This window comes from Prionailurus viverrinus, chromosome A2 (assembly GCF_022837055.1).
Source record: "Prionailurus viverrinus isolate Anna chromosome A2, UM_Priviv_1.0, whole genome shotgun sequence".
In the NCBI taxonomy this organism is placed as follows: domain Eukaryota; kingdom Metazoa; phylum Chordata; class Mammalia; order Carnivora; family Felidae; genus Prionailurus; species Prionailurus viverrinus.
In genome coordinates this window covers 114,375,660-114,392,364 of record NC_062562.1, presented here as the reverse complement: position 1 = coordinate 114,392,364, position 16,705 = coordinate 114,375,660, and the positions used below count along the sequence as shown (strand labels likewise).

The 16,705-nt window shown below is 40.3% G+C and overlaps 1 protein-coding gene across 2 annotated transcripts in view; it reads right to left on the bottom strand.

Annotated features, from left to right (window-relative positions):
- The window catches only part of DNAH11 (dynein axonemal heavy chain 11), a 355,616-nt gene extending 339,153 nt beyond the window's left edge, over window positions 1–16,463 (bottom strand). For both annotated transcript variants that reach the window (XM_047849106.1, XM_047849105.1), the window contains exons 1-2: window positions 15,942–16,463; window positions 14,279–14,422 (exon numbers count right to left, since the gene is read on the bottom strand). In XM_047849106.1, coding sequence (XP_047705062.1) covers window positions 14,279–14,422; window positions 15,942–16,271 — 474 coding nt within the window. In that variant the 5' untranslated portion in view covers window positions 16,272–16,463. The remainder of the gene's footprint in view (window positions 1–14,278; window positions 14,423–15,941) is intronic.
- Between the last annotated feature and the right edge of the window lie 242 nt (window positions 16,464–16,705).

The window sequence follows — 16,705 nt, the reverse complement described above, 5'->3', positions numbered from 1 at the left end:
AAAATCATTCAAAACAAATAGACCTGGGATATGCTTTTTCATTACAATACATCTTCTTAAACTATACACAAAGTAATTCAATTAATTGGGGGTTTTATTTTGTCTCAGTTGGGAAATGCTTTCCTACTTTTTGCAGTTTAGAAGAAAAATTCCAAACTTTTTCTGAGCACTAAAATAATTTATTTTTTTTTTAATTTTTTTTTTCAACTTTTTTTTTTATTTATTTTTGGGACAGAGAGAGACAGAGCATGAACGGGGGAGGGGCAGAGAGAGAGGGAGACACAGAATCTGAAACAGGCTCCAGGCTCTGAGCCATCAGCCCAGAGCCCGACGCGGGGCTCGAACCCACGGACCGCTAGATCGTGACCTGGCTGAAGTCAGATGCTTAACCGACTGCGCCACCCAGGCGCCCCTAAGCACTAAAATAATTTAAATATGCTTACATATTCAATACGTATATATACAACATAGATTAATGAACTACGGTACCTCTGCTGTGTTTTCTTTACCTATGTTCTTTCTTTGATCCCTTTTTAAGCTAGGGATTTTCGTTTTACAATGGTTTTTAAGTCAATAGTTATTATTACCAGGGCAATGCTTTCAAAATGTGGGAGCCTAGGCCTTTCCCAGACATCTTAAATTGCAACGTCCAAGGATGGGACCTAGACACTAAGAACCAAATCACACTTCCACTTTAACTTGATAAGCCAAATGGATAACAGTAATTCACAATTATTATTTCTTTAAAGATTTAGACCAATATAATACATAAAGAAATAACTAGTCAGAGGAGTTAAGAGGTGGAGCAGCATGGAGACCCTAAGCTTGTCTCATCCCTGCAATGCAGCTAGAGCAGCACCAAACCATTTTGAACACCTAGGAAATTGATCTGAGGATTAATGCAACAATCTGCCTAACTTGAGCCATAGACCCTGGCAGGTTCACAGTGCAAAGAGGTGAACTGGAAGAGAGAAAAGCCACGGAAGGTAGGGAGCCATGTTCACAGAGAGAGGACAGAGAGAGAAAAAGAAGAGGAGAGCATGGTACATCGGGATCATGCAAGAAAAGCACTCCCCCCAAAAGTAGTTGGAGAGAAAGAGTGAAAACACAGGGGACTTAACAGGAAATCTGTTCCCCAAACCAATGATGGGGAGAAAGTAGAGGGTTTCAATACCACCAGGATTCTACAAACAGTGGAGTGCAGAGTCTGAAGTTCCAAAGTTCAGTCCCTGGTGGTACTCTGGTAATGAAGTAAAACAAATCCCCAGAAGCAGGCAGCCGGGTCTGAGGAGTCTGTGCGCTACCCGGTGAGAAGCAGTTTCCCTGCTTGGAGTGGATTTGGTAGAGGCCATACAGCCTCCCCACAGGCAAAGGTCCCAGCACACCCTGGAGAGCAGTCATGTTTGCTGGTATTGAGACAAAGACGCCAGAGTGCAATGAAACCTGGCACCAGCTGTGTGTAGTGATTTGCCATAATCTCTGAACCTCTGCCCCTGTGAGATCACACAAACCTCTTCTGGGGCAAGCTGACCCTAGTCATTGATCAGTGAGCCCCTCCCCCCAGAGAGCTGGCATCGGTCCAAGCACCAGGGGTCTCTGAAGTGTGGGGTTTTGAAACACAACCTCATCTGAGATAAAACTCTGGAGGGGGGTGCTGCCTGGCAGGTGGACAGCTTGGACGTGGACAGGGTAGAGGCGGGGAATGGACGGAGGCCTGAGATCAAGGAGGGGTACTTAATCACGGGTTGGTGACAGTATACAAATTCTTGCACCACAGACTAGGGAGCTGAGTGAGGCCATTTCCACTTCCCCTGCACACGTACATGTAAGGATGCACACGGATCCACCCCAGTCAGCTATGCTGCAACCCTGATGGAGAACAGAGGCTTTACACCAAGCACCACCCAACTGTGCCCTCCAAGCACACCCCACAGAAGACTAGCACAAGTCACTCCACCTGTTCAGTATACGGACTATAGAACGCTTCACAGTTTCAGTTCTAAGGGAAACTGGATGTAAATTCATTCAGCTTTAATTTTGTTTGCTGGTTCATTTATTTGTTCATTTTCTTTGCTTCTGTTTTGGCTTAAATTGTTTTTTTCTTTTCTTTCTCTTTCTTGAATACAGAAAGAAGAAAACTTATTTTTTTTACTTCATTTTTAATTTTTTTTAATATATTACTCTATTTCATTTTCTTTCTCTTATTTTATTATACAATTTTTTATTTTGTAAGTTTTTTCTTATCTTTTTTTTCTTTCCTTTCCTTTTCTACATTCTATGAAGTTTCTTTCAACAAGCAAACCAAAACAGACCTAGGATCTAGCCTCCTTTTTTTTTGTTTTTGATTTTTTAATTTTTATTTTTCATTTTATTAATTTTTCCCTTCATCCAAAATAACAAAATGGAGGAATTCACCCCAAAAGAAAGAACAGGAAGAAATGACAGCCAGGGACTTAACACAGATATAAGTAAGATATGTGAACTAGAATTTAGAACCACAATAATAAGAATAATATTTGGGATTGAAAAAAGCATAGAAGACACCAGAGAATCCCTTTCTGGGGAGATAAAAGAAATACAATCTAGTCAGGCCGAAATTAAAAAACTGCTATACCAGAGATGCAATCTCAATGTATGCCACTACAGCAAGGGATGGATGAAGCAGAGGAGAGAATCAGTGATACAGAAGATAAAATTATGGAGAATAATGAAGCAGAAAAAAAAAAAGACATAAACAAAGGCAAAAGATCATGATACAAGACTTAGAGAACTCAGTGACTCATTAAAAAGGAATAAAATCCCAATCAAAGGAGTCCAGAAGATGGAGAGAGAGAGAAGGGGCAGACAGTTTATGTGAGCAAATTATAGTGGAATACTTGCCTAACCTGGGGAAGCACACAAATGTCAAAATCCAAGAAGCAATGAGAACTCCCATTAGATTCAACAAAAAATGACCATGACCAAGGCATATCATACTCAAATTCACAAAATACACAGACAAGGAAATAATTATGACATCAGCAAAGGAACGAAGTCCTAACCTCTAAGGGAAGACAGATGAGGTTGTCAGCAGACCTATCCACAGAAACTTGGCAGGCCAGAAGGAAGTGGCAGGATATATTCAACGTGCTGAATTGGAAAAATATGCAGCCAAGAATTCTTTACCCAGCAAGGCTATCATCCAAAATAGAAGGAAAGATAAAGAGTTTCCCAAACAAAAACTAAAGGAGTTCATGACCACTAAACCAACCCTGTGAGAAATTTGAAGGGAGACTCTGAGTGGAGAAAAGACCAAAATAAAACAACAAAGACCAAAGCAACAAAGGCTAGAAAGGAACAGAGAACAACAGAAACATCAAGTCTACAGGCAACACAATGGCACTGAATTCAAATATTTGGTACTCACTCTAAATTTAAATGGACTAAATGCTCCAATCAAAAGACACAGAATATCAGAATGTATAAGAAGACCCATCTATATGCTGCTTACAAAAGACTCATTTTAGACCTAAAGACCCCTGCAGATTGAAAGTAAGGGAATGGAGAACCATCTATCCTGCTAATGATTATCAAAAGAAAGCTGGAGTAGCCATACTTTTATCAAACTAGATTTTAAAATAAAGGCTGTAACAAAAGATCAAGAAGAGCATCATATCATAATTAAGGGGTCTAGCCATCAAGATGTAACAGCTGTGAATATTTATGCCCCCAACATGGTAAAACCCAAATATATAAATCATTTAATCACAAACATAAATAAATGTATAGGTAACAATACAGTGATTGTAGGGGACTTTAACACCCCACTTACACCAAAGGATAGACCACATAAGCAGAAAATCAACAAGGAAACCATGGCTTTCAATGACTCACTGGATCAGATGGACTTAAAAGATATATACTGAACATTTCATCGTAAAACAGCAGAATACACATTCTTGAGTGCACATGGAACATTCTCCAGAATAGATCACATACTGGATCACAAATTGGCTCCCAGAAAGTACAAAAATATGGAGATCATATCATGCATACTTTCAGAGCACAATGTTATGAAACTTGAAACGAACCACAAAAAAAAAAAATTTGGAAAGATGATGAATACTTGGAGATTAAAGAACATCTTACTAAAGAATGAATGGGCTAAACAAGAAATTAAAGAGGAATTTTAAAAGTACAGGAAGCCATTGAAAATGAAAACATGGCAGTCCAAAACCTCTGGGATACAGCAAAGGTGGTTATAAGAGGGAAGTATATAGCAATCCAGGCCTTCCTAAAGAAGGAGAAAGGTTTCAAATACACAACCTAATCTTAAACCTAAAAGAGCTGGAAAGAACAACAAATAAAGCCCTAAACCAGCAGAAGAAGGGAAATAATAAAGATTAGAGCAGAAATCAATGATGTTGAAATCAAAGAAAACAGAACAGATCAATGAACCCAGAAGCTGGGTCTTTGAAAGAATAAACAAAATTGATAAACCCTTAGCCAGGCTGATCAAAAAGAAAAATGACCCAAATAAATAAAATCACGAATGAAAACACCACTGCAGAAATACAAACAATAAGAGAATATTATGAACAATTATATGCCAACAAATTGGGCAACCTAGAAGAAATGGACAAATTTCTATAAACATATAAACTATCAAAACTGAAACAGGAAAAAATAGAAAATTTTAACAGACCCATAACCAGTAAAGAAATTGAATCAGTGATCAAAAATCTCCCAGCAAGAATCCAGGGCTGGATGCCTTCCCAGGGGAATTCTACCAAACATATAAAGAAGAGTTAACACCTATTCTTTTGAAGCTGTTCCAAAAAATAGAAATGGAGGGAAAACTTCCAAACTCATTCTATGAAGCCAGTGTTACCATGATTCCAAAACCAGGCAAAGACCCCACTAAAAAAAGAGAAGTACAGACCACTTTTCCTGATGAACATGGATGCAAAAAATTCTCAACAAGACACTAGCCAACTGGATACAACAATACATTAAAAGGAGTATTCACCATGATCAAGTAGAATTTGCTCCTGGGATGCAGGGCAGGTTAAATATCTGCAAATCAATCAATGTGATACATTACATCAATAACAAAAAGGACAAGAAACACATGATCCTCTCAGTAGATGCAGAGAAAGTATTTGACAAAATAGAGCATCCTTTCTTGATAAAAACCCTCAAGAAAGTAGGCAGAGAAGGAATGTACCTCAAGATCATAAAGGCCATATATGAAAAACCCACAGCTAATATCATCTCAATAGGAAAAAAAACCTGAGAGCTTTCCCCCTAAGGTCAGGAACAAGACAGGGATGTCCACTCTCACCACTGTTATTCAACATAGTGTTGGAAGTCCTAGCCTCAGCAATCAGACAACACAAAGAAACAAAAGGCACCCAAATTGGCAAGGAGGAAGTCAAATTTTCACTCGTCGCAAATGACATGATATTCTACGTGGCAAACCCAAAAGACTCCACCAAAAAACTGTTAGAACTGATCCATGAATTCAGCTAAGTCGCAGGATATAAAATCAATGTACAGAAATTGGTTGCATTCCTATACACCAATAATGAAACAGCAGAAAGAGAAATCAGGGAATCAATCCCATTTACAACTGCACCAAAAACTATAAAATATTTAGGAATAAACCTAACCAAAGAGGTGAAAGATCTATACACTGAAAACTATAGAAAACTTATGGAAGAAACTAAAGAAGACACCAAGAAATGGAAAAGAACATTCCATGTTCATGGATGGGAAGAACAAATACTGTTAAAATGTCAGTACTACCCAAAGCAATCTACATATTCCACACAATCCCTATCAAAATAACACCAGCAATCTTCACAGAGCTAGAACAAACAATTCTAAAATCTGTATAAAACCAGAAAAGACCCCAAACAGCCAAAGCAATCCTGAAAAAGAAGACCAAAGCTTGAGGCATCACAATTCTTGACTTCAAGCTATATTACAAAGTTGTAATCATCAAGACAGTATGGTACTGGCACAACAGACACATAGATCAATGGAACAGAAGAGAGAAGCCAGAAATGAACCCACAAAGGTATGGCCAACTCATCTTTGACAAAGCAGGAAAGAGTATCCAGTGGAATAAAGACAGTCTCCTCAGCAAATGGTGCTCAGAAAGCTGGACAGCGACATGCAGAAGAATGAACCTGGACTACTTTCTTACACCATCCACAAAAATAAACTCAAAATGGATGAAAGACCTAAATTTAAGAAAGGAAACCATCAAAATCCTGGAGGAGAGAACAGGCAACAACCTCTTGGATGCTGGCCATAGCAGCTTCTTACTTGACATGTTTCCCAAGGCAAAGAAAACAAAAGCAAAAATGAACTATTGGGACCTCATCAAGATAAAAAACTTCTGCACAGTGAAGTAAAAAACAGCAAAACTAGAAGGCGAATGACAGAATGGGAGAAGTTACCAGCAAATGACCTAACAGATAAAGGGTTAGTATCCACAATCTATGAAAAACTGATCAAACCCAACACCCAAAAAACAAATAATCCAGTGAAGAAATGGGCAAAAGACTTGAATAGACACTTTTCCAAAGACATCCAGATGGCTAACAGACATAGGAAAAAATGCTCAGCATCACTCATCATCAGAGAAATACAAATCAAAACCACAATGAGGTACCACTCACACCTGTCAGAGTGGCGAAAATTAACAACTCAAGTGCCACAGATGTTGGCAAGGATGTGGAGAAAGAGGACCTTTTGCACTGCTAGTGGGAATGCAAACTGGTACAGCCACTCTGGAAAACAGTATGGAGGTTCCTCAAAAAATTAAAAATAGAACTACCCTACAATCCAGCAATTGCACTACTAGGTATTTATCCAAAGGATACAAGAGTGCTGTTTTAAAGGGGCATATACACCCCAATGTTTATAGTAGCACTCTCGACAATAATCAAAGTACGGAAAGAGCCCAAATGTCCATTGACTGATGAATGAATAAAGAATATGTGATATATATGTGTATACACACACACACACACACACACACACACACACACACACACAATGGAATATTACTTGGTGATCAAAAAGAATGAAATGTTGGGGCGCCTGGGTGGCGCAGTCGGTTAAGCGTCCGACGTCAGCCAAGTCACGATCTCGCAGTCCGTGAGTTCGAGCCCCATGTCAGGCTCTGGGCTGATGGCTCAGAGCCTGGAGCCTGTTTCCAATTCTGTGTCTCCCTCTCTCTCTGCCCCTCCCCCATTCATGCTCTCTTTCTGTCCCCCCAAAAAAATTAATAAATAAACGTTGAAAAAAAAATTTTAAAAAGAATGAAATGTTAGTATTTGCAACAATGTGGATGGAACTAGAGTATATTATGCTAAACGAAGTAGGTCAGTCATACTTCATAGGATTTTACTCATATATGGAATTTAAGAAACAAAACAGATGAACATAGGGGAAGGGAAGCAAAACTAAGATAAAAACAGAGAGGGAGACAAACCACAAGAGACTCTTAAATACAGAGAACAAACTGAGGGTTCCTGGCGTAGGGTGTTGCGTAGGGGCATGGGCTAAATGGGTGATGGGCATTAAGGAGGGCACTTGTTGGGAGGAGGTGTTATATGTAAGTGATAAATCACTAAATTCTATTCCTGAAATCATTACTGTATGTTAAATAACTTGGATTCAAACAAAATGTTAAAAAAAATTTTTTTTAATTAAAAAAAGAAGTAATGTGAGAAGGTAAGAAAGAAAAGAAAGAAAATTAAGTGTCTGACTTTCAATTTAGACTCAAGTCATGATCTCAGTTTGTGCGTTGAAGCCACACATCAGGGTCTACACTGAGAGCACGGAGCCGGCTTGGGATTCTCTCTCTCCTTCTCTCTGCCCCTCCCCCCCACTCATTCATTCATTCTCTCTCTCCCACAAAAATAAACATAAAAATTTTTTTTAAAAAGAAATAGCTACATGACATTTTAAATACTTTTGCTAAATATTATAAAATATAATACAGCTACAACTAAGAGTACACAGGAACACATAAGAATGTTGAAGAGCAGATTGGGAGTTCAGCTTTGGATATGTCAGATTTGAGACATTACACACTAAACAGCTATGTCCACAAGACGATGGATACCTAAGCTTGAAGTTTAGGAGAGAGGTCCAGGCTGGAGACACAAGTCTGGGAGTCCCCAGCACATCAGCATGAATTCCCATAAATCACTGAGTCAAACTCCAAAAAACGGTTAATAATGAATGCAAGTGAGAATACATTAGATCATTTAAATGAGAAAAAACTAAACATGAAGGCACAAATGACATTCCCAATTCAGCAGTCCTCTGCATGTCATGTCTTTTGTTAATGTATAAATCAGAGAGTTTTGTTAATGTATAAATCAGAGGTTGATTAGCTTGGAATGCAAGTCACCAATGACCACTGACATTCCATGTGACTGCACAACTTCCCAATCAAGCCGGCCCTGATAAAAAAAAAAACCTTCCCAGAACATGCACCACCACGGCCGTCTTCCAATCAACACATCAATTTGGGTTTGGTCATTGCCTTTGCTGGCAACCACCTGAAAAAGTTATGTGGCTGTTTATTTTCTAATCGGTCTCTCCACCCTTGTTTCTCACTACCTCCCAGCTCAGGTTCCCCGATCCAGCTACACTAATTTACTCCTTTTTTTAAAAAGAACCTGCATTTCCTCACCTCTGTGCCTTTGTAGTGCTTCTCCCTCTGCTCAGAAAGCCCTTCCTCCTCCTACACCTAGCTATCTCCTCCTTGTCCTTCAACACTATGGGGACCACATAATTTACCATACAATTCTGGAGGCTTTCGAGAGTACAAAGAAACACTAAAAATCCTTAGCGGACATTATCTGATCTCTGACAGTTGTAAGCCAAAAGTACCCCAGGCAAACTGAGACCTAGGATCATCCTATTTCAGAGTCCCCAGCCCCTGTCAGCCCTGTAGGTGTGGGGAGCATCACGAGGCTCCCACCCCATGATGCTGAAGACTCCTCCAGGAGCCTCCTGTGTCCTCCTACTGCAAGCTCAGCAACCTGCCTCCCTCATCAGACTACATGCCTTCTGAGGACACAAACTACATCACTAACTACCATGTGGTGTGGCCAGTCACTAGCAACGAGTAGGTCTTCAATAAACGGTGATTAAATGAATAAATGAGATTAGCATAAAATTTCCTGAGTATCCTCTTCACGGTCCAAAACAATCCAAATGGAAAGAGAGATCATATGCCAAATGCTTCTCTAAAGAAATACGTTGAAGCTTCAGTGTTTGGTTTCTTGTAACAACAGGATATCAGCCCTTAATTGACCTTCATTCATGTAACAAGTCCGGAGCCCCTACTACGTGTCAGGCAACGTCTTGGGTGTTTGGGACACAACAGGGAGCAAAATAAAGATTCAAAGCTGGGACTAGGGTTAGGCAAGTGAGGCATTCACACAGGAAATAGAATCTAAAAGCCACCAAAAAACTCAGTAATCAAGACGAATAATTTTTTAAGATACTTTTTAAATCAAAATTAATGCAACAAAAATGATGAATTATCACTATTTTTAAATAAAGGCAACATCAGTATTATGGGTTTATTTTTGCTTCAGGCTCCAATATGATCTAGTACAGTACTGTTAGTGATCGACTGTTTATTTAAATGTTGACTTTTTCATTTTGATTTTTTATTAATGTTTATCTATTTCTTGAGAGAGACAGTGTGGGGGTGGGGAGGGGCAGAGAAAGAGAGAGAGACGACACCAAATCCAAAGCAGGCTCCAGGCTCTGAGCTGTCAGCACAGACCCCAATGCAGGGCTAGAACCTGTGAGATCATGACCTGAGCCAAAGTCTGAGACTTAACCGACTTAACAACCCAGGCACCCCTCATTTTTATTTATTTATTTTTTAAATACTGCATTGAAAGGAGGGCAGTTGTTGGGATGAGCACTGGGTGCTATACGTAAGCAATGAACCATGGGAATCTACCCCGAAAACCAAGAGCACACTTTACGCACTATATGTTCACCAATTTGACAATAAATTGCATTAAATAAAAAACCATGAACTCATATAAATATTATGTACACCTCAATTTAAAAAAATAAAATAAATACTGTATTAAAATTTCATCCTGATATTGAGGGTTTTTTTGTTTTGTTTTTGCTCCCTTTGCCTCCCTCTAAATTTGCTCTTGAAGTGGGTGCCTCATTTGCTGACCCTAGTCCCTACCCTCCTCAAGGGTGGCTTTAATAAAAGATACATGAGTAAAAGACTTGAAGGACATTAAGGGGTTAGCTGAGTGAATTCTGAGGGAGGTAAAGAAATAGTAGGGGCAACAGTGTAACTGAGACAATTAAGGATCAGCAAGGAGGTCACGAGTTAGCAAGTGAGAAGAGTTTAAAGAGGTCACAGGGAGGTCAGCTCACAGATTCTGGACTAGGGATTTCATCCTTTAATACGCCTAAGAACCAATGATGATCGTGCCTCAGTAGCTCTGAAGATGACCCTGAGATTCTACAGTTCTACCAAGTTTTTAGGTAAGGCTGATAGCTGTGATCCACAGAGAACACAGAACATGCAAAGTCTAGACTACTAAAAGCACTTGGGCCCTTATTCAGAGTAAAACAGGAGCAGAGAAGTTACATGTTGTGACTCATGCTTCAACAGAATCCCTTTAGGTGCTATGTTGGGAATACATTCTAGATGGGAACCACACAAAAGCATAGAGATTAGTTAAGAGATGAAAGCATGGGAATGCAAACTGGTGCAGCCACTCTGGAAAAAGGTATGGCGGCTGCTCAAAAATTAAAAATAGAACTACCCTATGATCCAGTAATCACGCTACTAGATATTTACCCAATAACTACAAAAATACTCATTAAAAGGCATACACGTACCTCTATGTTTATGACAGCATTATTAACAACAGCCAAATTATGGAAGCAGCCCATTGACAGATGAATGGATAAGGAAGATTTGGTATATACATAAAATGGAATATTTTTCCATAGAAAAGAATGAAATCTTGCCACTTGTAATGACATGGATGGATCCAGAGAGTATAATGCTAAACAAATTAAGTCAGAGAAAGAAAAATACCATATTTCACTCAAGCGAAATTTAAGAAACAAATCAAATGAGTGAAGGGAAAAAAAAAAAAGGAGAGGGAGATGAACCAAGAATCAGACTCTTAACTACAGAGAACAAACTAATGGTTACAGGAAGGGAGGTGGGTAGGAGGGTGTGTAAAATAGGCAATGGAGATTAAGGAGTGCACTTTTCATGATGAACATGAATTCATCATGATCTTGGTGTGGATTTGTGTGTGATGTATAGAATTGTTGAATCACTCTACTGTCTACCTGAAACTAATATAACACTGTATGTTAATTCCTATATAATGTAACAAAATGAAATGAAATAATAACATAAAAAAAAAAGAGAGAGAGAAAGAGATGAAAGCAGTAGCACAGGTGAGAGACAATGGTGAACCAGCCCAGAGTGGTAGCAGGAGAGGGGAGTATGGAGGCTGATTCTGAATGTATTTTGAAGGTAGAACTTCCATGATTTCCTTTTGTTAAATATTATTTTAATCCAAGCTAGTTAACATATAGTGTAGTATTGGTTTCAGGAGAATTTAGTGATTCCTCACTGACCGATGACACACAGTGTTCATCCCAACAAATGCCCTCCTTAATGCCCATCACCCATTTAGCACATTACCCTACCCAACACCCTCTAGCAACCCTCAGTTTCTCTACAGTTAAGAAACTTTTATGGTTTGCCCCCCTCTCTTTTTCTTATTTTTCCTTCCCTTCCCCTATGTTCAACTATTTTGTTTCTTTAATTCCATCAATGAGTTAAATCATATGATATTTATCTTTCTGACTTTTTTGTTTAGCATAATACATTCTAGTTGCATCCATGTTGTTGCAAATGGCAAGATTTCATTCTTCTTGATCACCAAGTAATATTCCATTGTGTGTGTGTGTGTGTGTGTATATATATATATATATATATATATATATGCGCCACATCTTCTTTATCCATTTGTCAGTTGATGGACATTTGGGCTCTTTCCATACTTTGCCCGTTGTCGATAGCACTGCTAGAAACATTGGGAAGCATGTGCCCTTTCAAATCAGCACACCTATACCCTTTGGATAAATACCCAGTAGTGCAATTCCTGGGTCATAGGGTAGGTCTATTTTTAATTTTTTGAGGAACCTCCATATTGTTTTCCAGAGTGGCCACACCAGTTTGCATTCCCACCAGCAGGAACTTGCATGATTTCCTGCCAGAACGGATACAACGTGTGACACAAAAGAGTTAGGGCTGTCTCAGTAATTTTCTGGCTTGAGCAACTGGAAGGAAGGCGTTCACGCCACTATTGTGGAGATAACCACAAGTAATGCAGTGGAGGCTGGGGAAGGTCAGTTCAACTTTGGACAGGTTTGGGATGTTTATTAAAATGCAAGTGTGAATTTCAGGAAAACAAATGGATCTCCAAGTTTGAAATTCAGGAAAAAGATCTTGGCTAGAGAGAGAAGTTTGGGAGTGCCTTGCACATCATCATAAGCCACTGTTAATCAGCCAATTTTGCGAGCTACACTGGATACGAAGCAAAGACAATCCTTATAAAAATGTTTTTAACCCAATCATCTATAGCCAGGCCTTAGGGCCTTCTTCATACCGAATGTAAGTCTTGTCCAAAAGTAAACCCAAGTGACTTCCTAAGTGTGATCTCATTTTTTTTCTTCCCAATACTCAGATCTTCAAGCATAATTACATGAATCTTCTAAACCACTTAAACTCTGAGCTTCTGGATGGCTTATACCTACAATAAATGTACTTGTGGACAGCTTACTCTTTCATTTCATCTTTCTCAGAGTGGAATGCAGACCCTGGTATGGAGATAAATCCACACCAAGATCAGAGGAACTTGCAACAGTTGTGTATCTTCTGTTTGTTGCCAGACAGTAATGTAAGAATTCAAACAAAGAGTACATCCTTGCCCTTCCAAGCCCCAGCTGATGGCAGTCTAGTTTCAAATGACCAAGAGTCATTCCCATTTCATGTGAAATGCTTTCATCAGGTTCAGTTCGGTAAAAATTTCTTGAGCTCCTGCTACAGACCAACAAGTGTCCCAGGTAAAGATAGAAAACTCTATCGGTGTGTCCCTGAAATCATCTAAAACCGAGTAATTTCAACAGGAAGAGAGGGAAACAGAGGTAAGGTGGTGAAGTTGGGAGTTAGAGACTTTGGCTAGTCCAAAGACAGCGAAAGAGACTCAGGAAGTAGAAGTGGCGTGCAACAGAGAGACTGGCAAATCGTCAGTAATAAATATTCTGGGAATTATTCCTACCTTAAGCACTGGCCTTGGCAGAAATGCACTGATTACAGAGATCTGATTTACTTCTATCTAACCCAGGGGCTCTCAAAGTTTGGGGCACATTAGAATTGGGATTTTAACCATTGTAACCACCTGGCTCCCACCCCATTCTGATTTAATTGGTATTAAGGTTGACCAGAAAAAGGCAGGTTAGATAGTTCCCCAGGTGATTCTAATGTTCAGCAAAGTTTGAGAATCACTGCTCTAATCCTACAGAACCTGGTCATTTGGTACGTCTTTCCTCAAAGACACACCATCAACAAACAGAATCGTATGAGATCAGATATTGTAGAAGATTGGCCCCACCCCAGACCTACTGGAGCAGCCTGACTTTAATAAAATCCCCAGGATCCCACATTAAATCCCATTAAAAAAAAAAACCACATTAAAAAAATCCCACCAAGGTACTTTTATTACAAGTATCAATAACCTGGGTTTAGACAGCATTTCTCTGATTTAAGGGGACAGAAAGAAGAATTTTAAAGCAACCACTTCAAAAATTTCGTTTCTATTATCTTTCCACGTTATCTGACCTGAGGGTCACAGAAACTAACAGAAATCTGAAAAACTTATGATACACGCTTCCAAAGTCTAAGTTTGTCTCTAATCAACGTGAAATTTAAAACCTATAGCTAATTACAAGAGCCTATTCAAGCTTCTTTTTACTTCCCATATTTATAAACAAAGAGAAAAAGGATAATCCTACAGATTACCATCTGTTGAATATTATCAGTATCCTCTCATTCAGAAACAGTTAACCACATTGCATCTACCTAAAGAGATTATTGGCTTCTACATTCTTTTTTTTAACCAGAGTTTTTCTGAATAATTCCAAGTGCCATAGAGATAAATTAAAGATTCAAATATTAAGGACAGACTAGTACCTCATCTAGGAAAGCAGTTACGTGTCCGAAAGATGAGGCGGTTAACTCTCCAAATAAAACCGTTTGAGAAAAGTCATTTACTCCAATGTTTTCAGTAATCTTCTTGGCAATATAAACAAGTTTATGTTTTGCATCTCTTGGAATCTGAAACAAGAGCAAAATAATTAGTCCAAGTTCACAGCGTAGTTTCCATATTAACACATAGGATTTGCTCTATCTAACTTGTAGCTAGATTGCTAAAAAAGGAATAAAATCTGGCATCTTGCCTACCTTTATAAATAAGGTAGTTCCACAGCTCTTTGCCCTACCTTCTGCAAACTGTATGGTTTTGTTCTTTTATAATGCTAATTCCATAGCATTATTGGTATGTAAATATCACCTTTAAAGGGTCTTGTCAATTACCCAAGCTCATTATATACCCTAACATCTCCTTATTAAAAACAAATATAAGGAGAATTTAGCATTTTTCTATCTTAGGAAAGGTCATTCCTTTTTATAACCTTTTTTTTTGTTGTTTGGAAATAAACCAAAGTGAAAGGAAGTTCAGGCACAAGAGGTTACTTTGTAAATCTATCCTCAAAATAAAATGTTGAATTTAGATATTTTAACATTTCCACAAGTACTGAGCTATTTCTTCAGATATGATGATTATTTAACTTAAGTAATCCTAGACTTAAGTATCCTATCTCCTTGTTTGACAAAATTTTTAATTAGTTATAATTGGGAAAAGAGCAAAACAAAAAAATTCAGATCTCAAAACCCTAAGGCAAACTCCTGTTACTCTTTCTCTGGGATCCTATTTCCCAACTATTAAAGTGACACACAGCAATGATAAACACTTCCCACATACAACACATTACACTGAGGCACTGTAAACACTAAAGACTTGATTTTGGCTCAGGTCATGAACCCAGGGTGGCAGATCCAACCGCGCATCTGCTCCATGCTGACTGAGTGTGGAACCTGCTTAAGATTCTGTTCCGCTCCCTCTGACCCTACCCTGCTCATGCTCTCTCTGAAATAAATAAAAATAAAAATAAAAATAAATGCTGAATACAAATGCTGTATTTATAAGTGATACCTTAACCTCCAACTACAAAGTCTAAAAAAAAAAAAAAAAAAAGAAAAAAAGGAAGGAAGGAAGAAAGAAAAGATGGAAGGAAAGAAAGGACTGCCCCCCTTCTCCCTCCAGGGCTGGTAAACACCATGTGTGTGCGGAGTGCCAGAGCACTCCTTTTTTAAAGACTAAATATTTTTCCTAGGATTAAATGTGACAGACAGACTTAGCATATGAAAAATTATTCAGGCTCTGCTAAAACATTTTTTAAAGACAGGACCCCAGATTGGCCCAAGAGCGATTGAAAACAGAAGTTATCTGGCACAGAGAACCCACCTTGTTCCCAAAGCCTAGGCAGTTGAAAAAGTGTAGTGTAGCTTTTCCTGCCTTATCTGGGTTGGGCAAACTAACCTTCTAGAAAACTAATCCACAGTTGCTTAACTGCAGAGTGGGCGCACGTGGGTGATTTTGCAAACTCCAAGGCAAGGGCTCCCAAAGAAAGTTTCTTAAAGCGCCTAAGTGCATGCCCCATGGGAACCCAAGGACGCGACTGGCCTGTCCCCGTACTGGCAGCCTGACAGGGTCCCTTAGCCTGTCGCCCCTTACCTCCCGGGCGACTGCGAGTGGTCCCGCGGCGGCGACGCTGAAGACAAGGCACGCGGGACTGGGGTTCTCCAGGAACTCTCCCAGGACCTGCCGGTTTTCCTCGCTCTCCAAATGCTGGCTCCATTTCTCCGCTGAGAGCCCTAGCATCAGCTCCAGGCGGCCGCCGAGAAAGCGCACCCGCGCGTCTCGGGCGAAACTCCGAGCTCTCCTGGCCGCCGCCGCCTCTTCCTCCTCCTCCTCTTCTTCCTCCTCCTCCACCCCTTCCTCCTCCAGCTCCTTCATGCCCACCACCTCCAGGCCAGCGCCCGGAGTTAGGCGAAGGGCTGCCATCACGCACGTCCAAGAGAATGCTGGGTCGGTCTGCTCCACACGCTCGCGTCCCTGCCCAGCCTGGGGTGGGCGAGGACACTTCTCCCCACACGCGCCGCGGCAGACGCCCACCCCCTCCGGCGACTGCAACCAGCGTGGCCGCTGGCCCACACCTGCTGCTACTTGGCTGCGGGCGTGGCACGCACTGCTAGTCCCACCGGCTGAGGCTCCGACCCAAGGGGAGCTGCGCGTCCAGTTTCCCGGGAGACGGCGTCCCCGCCCCAGTCAGCTGTGGGCGGGGTCAGCACCCGGCTAAGGCCTTCCGGCTCAGGGCTCCTCCCATTGGGGCGGCTCTGGAGGGCGTATCCTCCTCGTGTCTCAGCCGCTGAGTGGGTGGCTTTTTCTGCCCAACGACACCTTGTCCTACTGGACGTTCCGTGGGGTTCCCAGGGAGC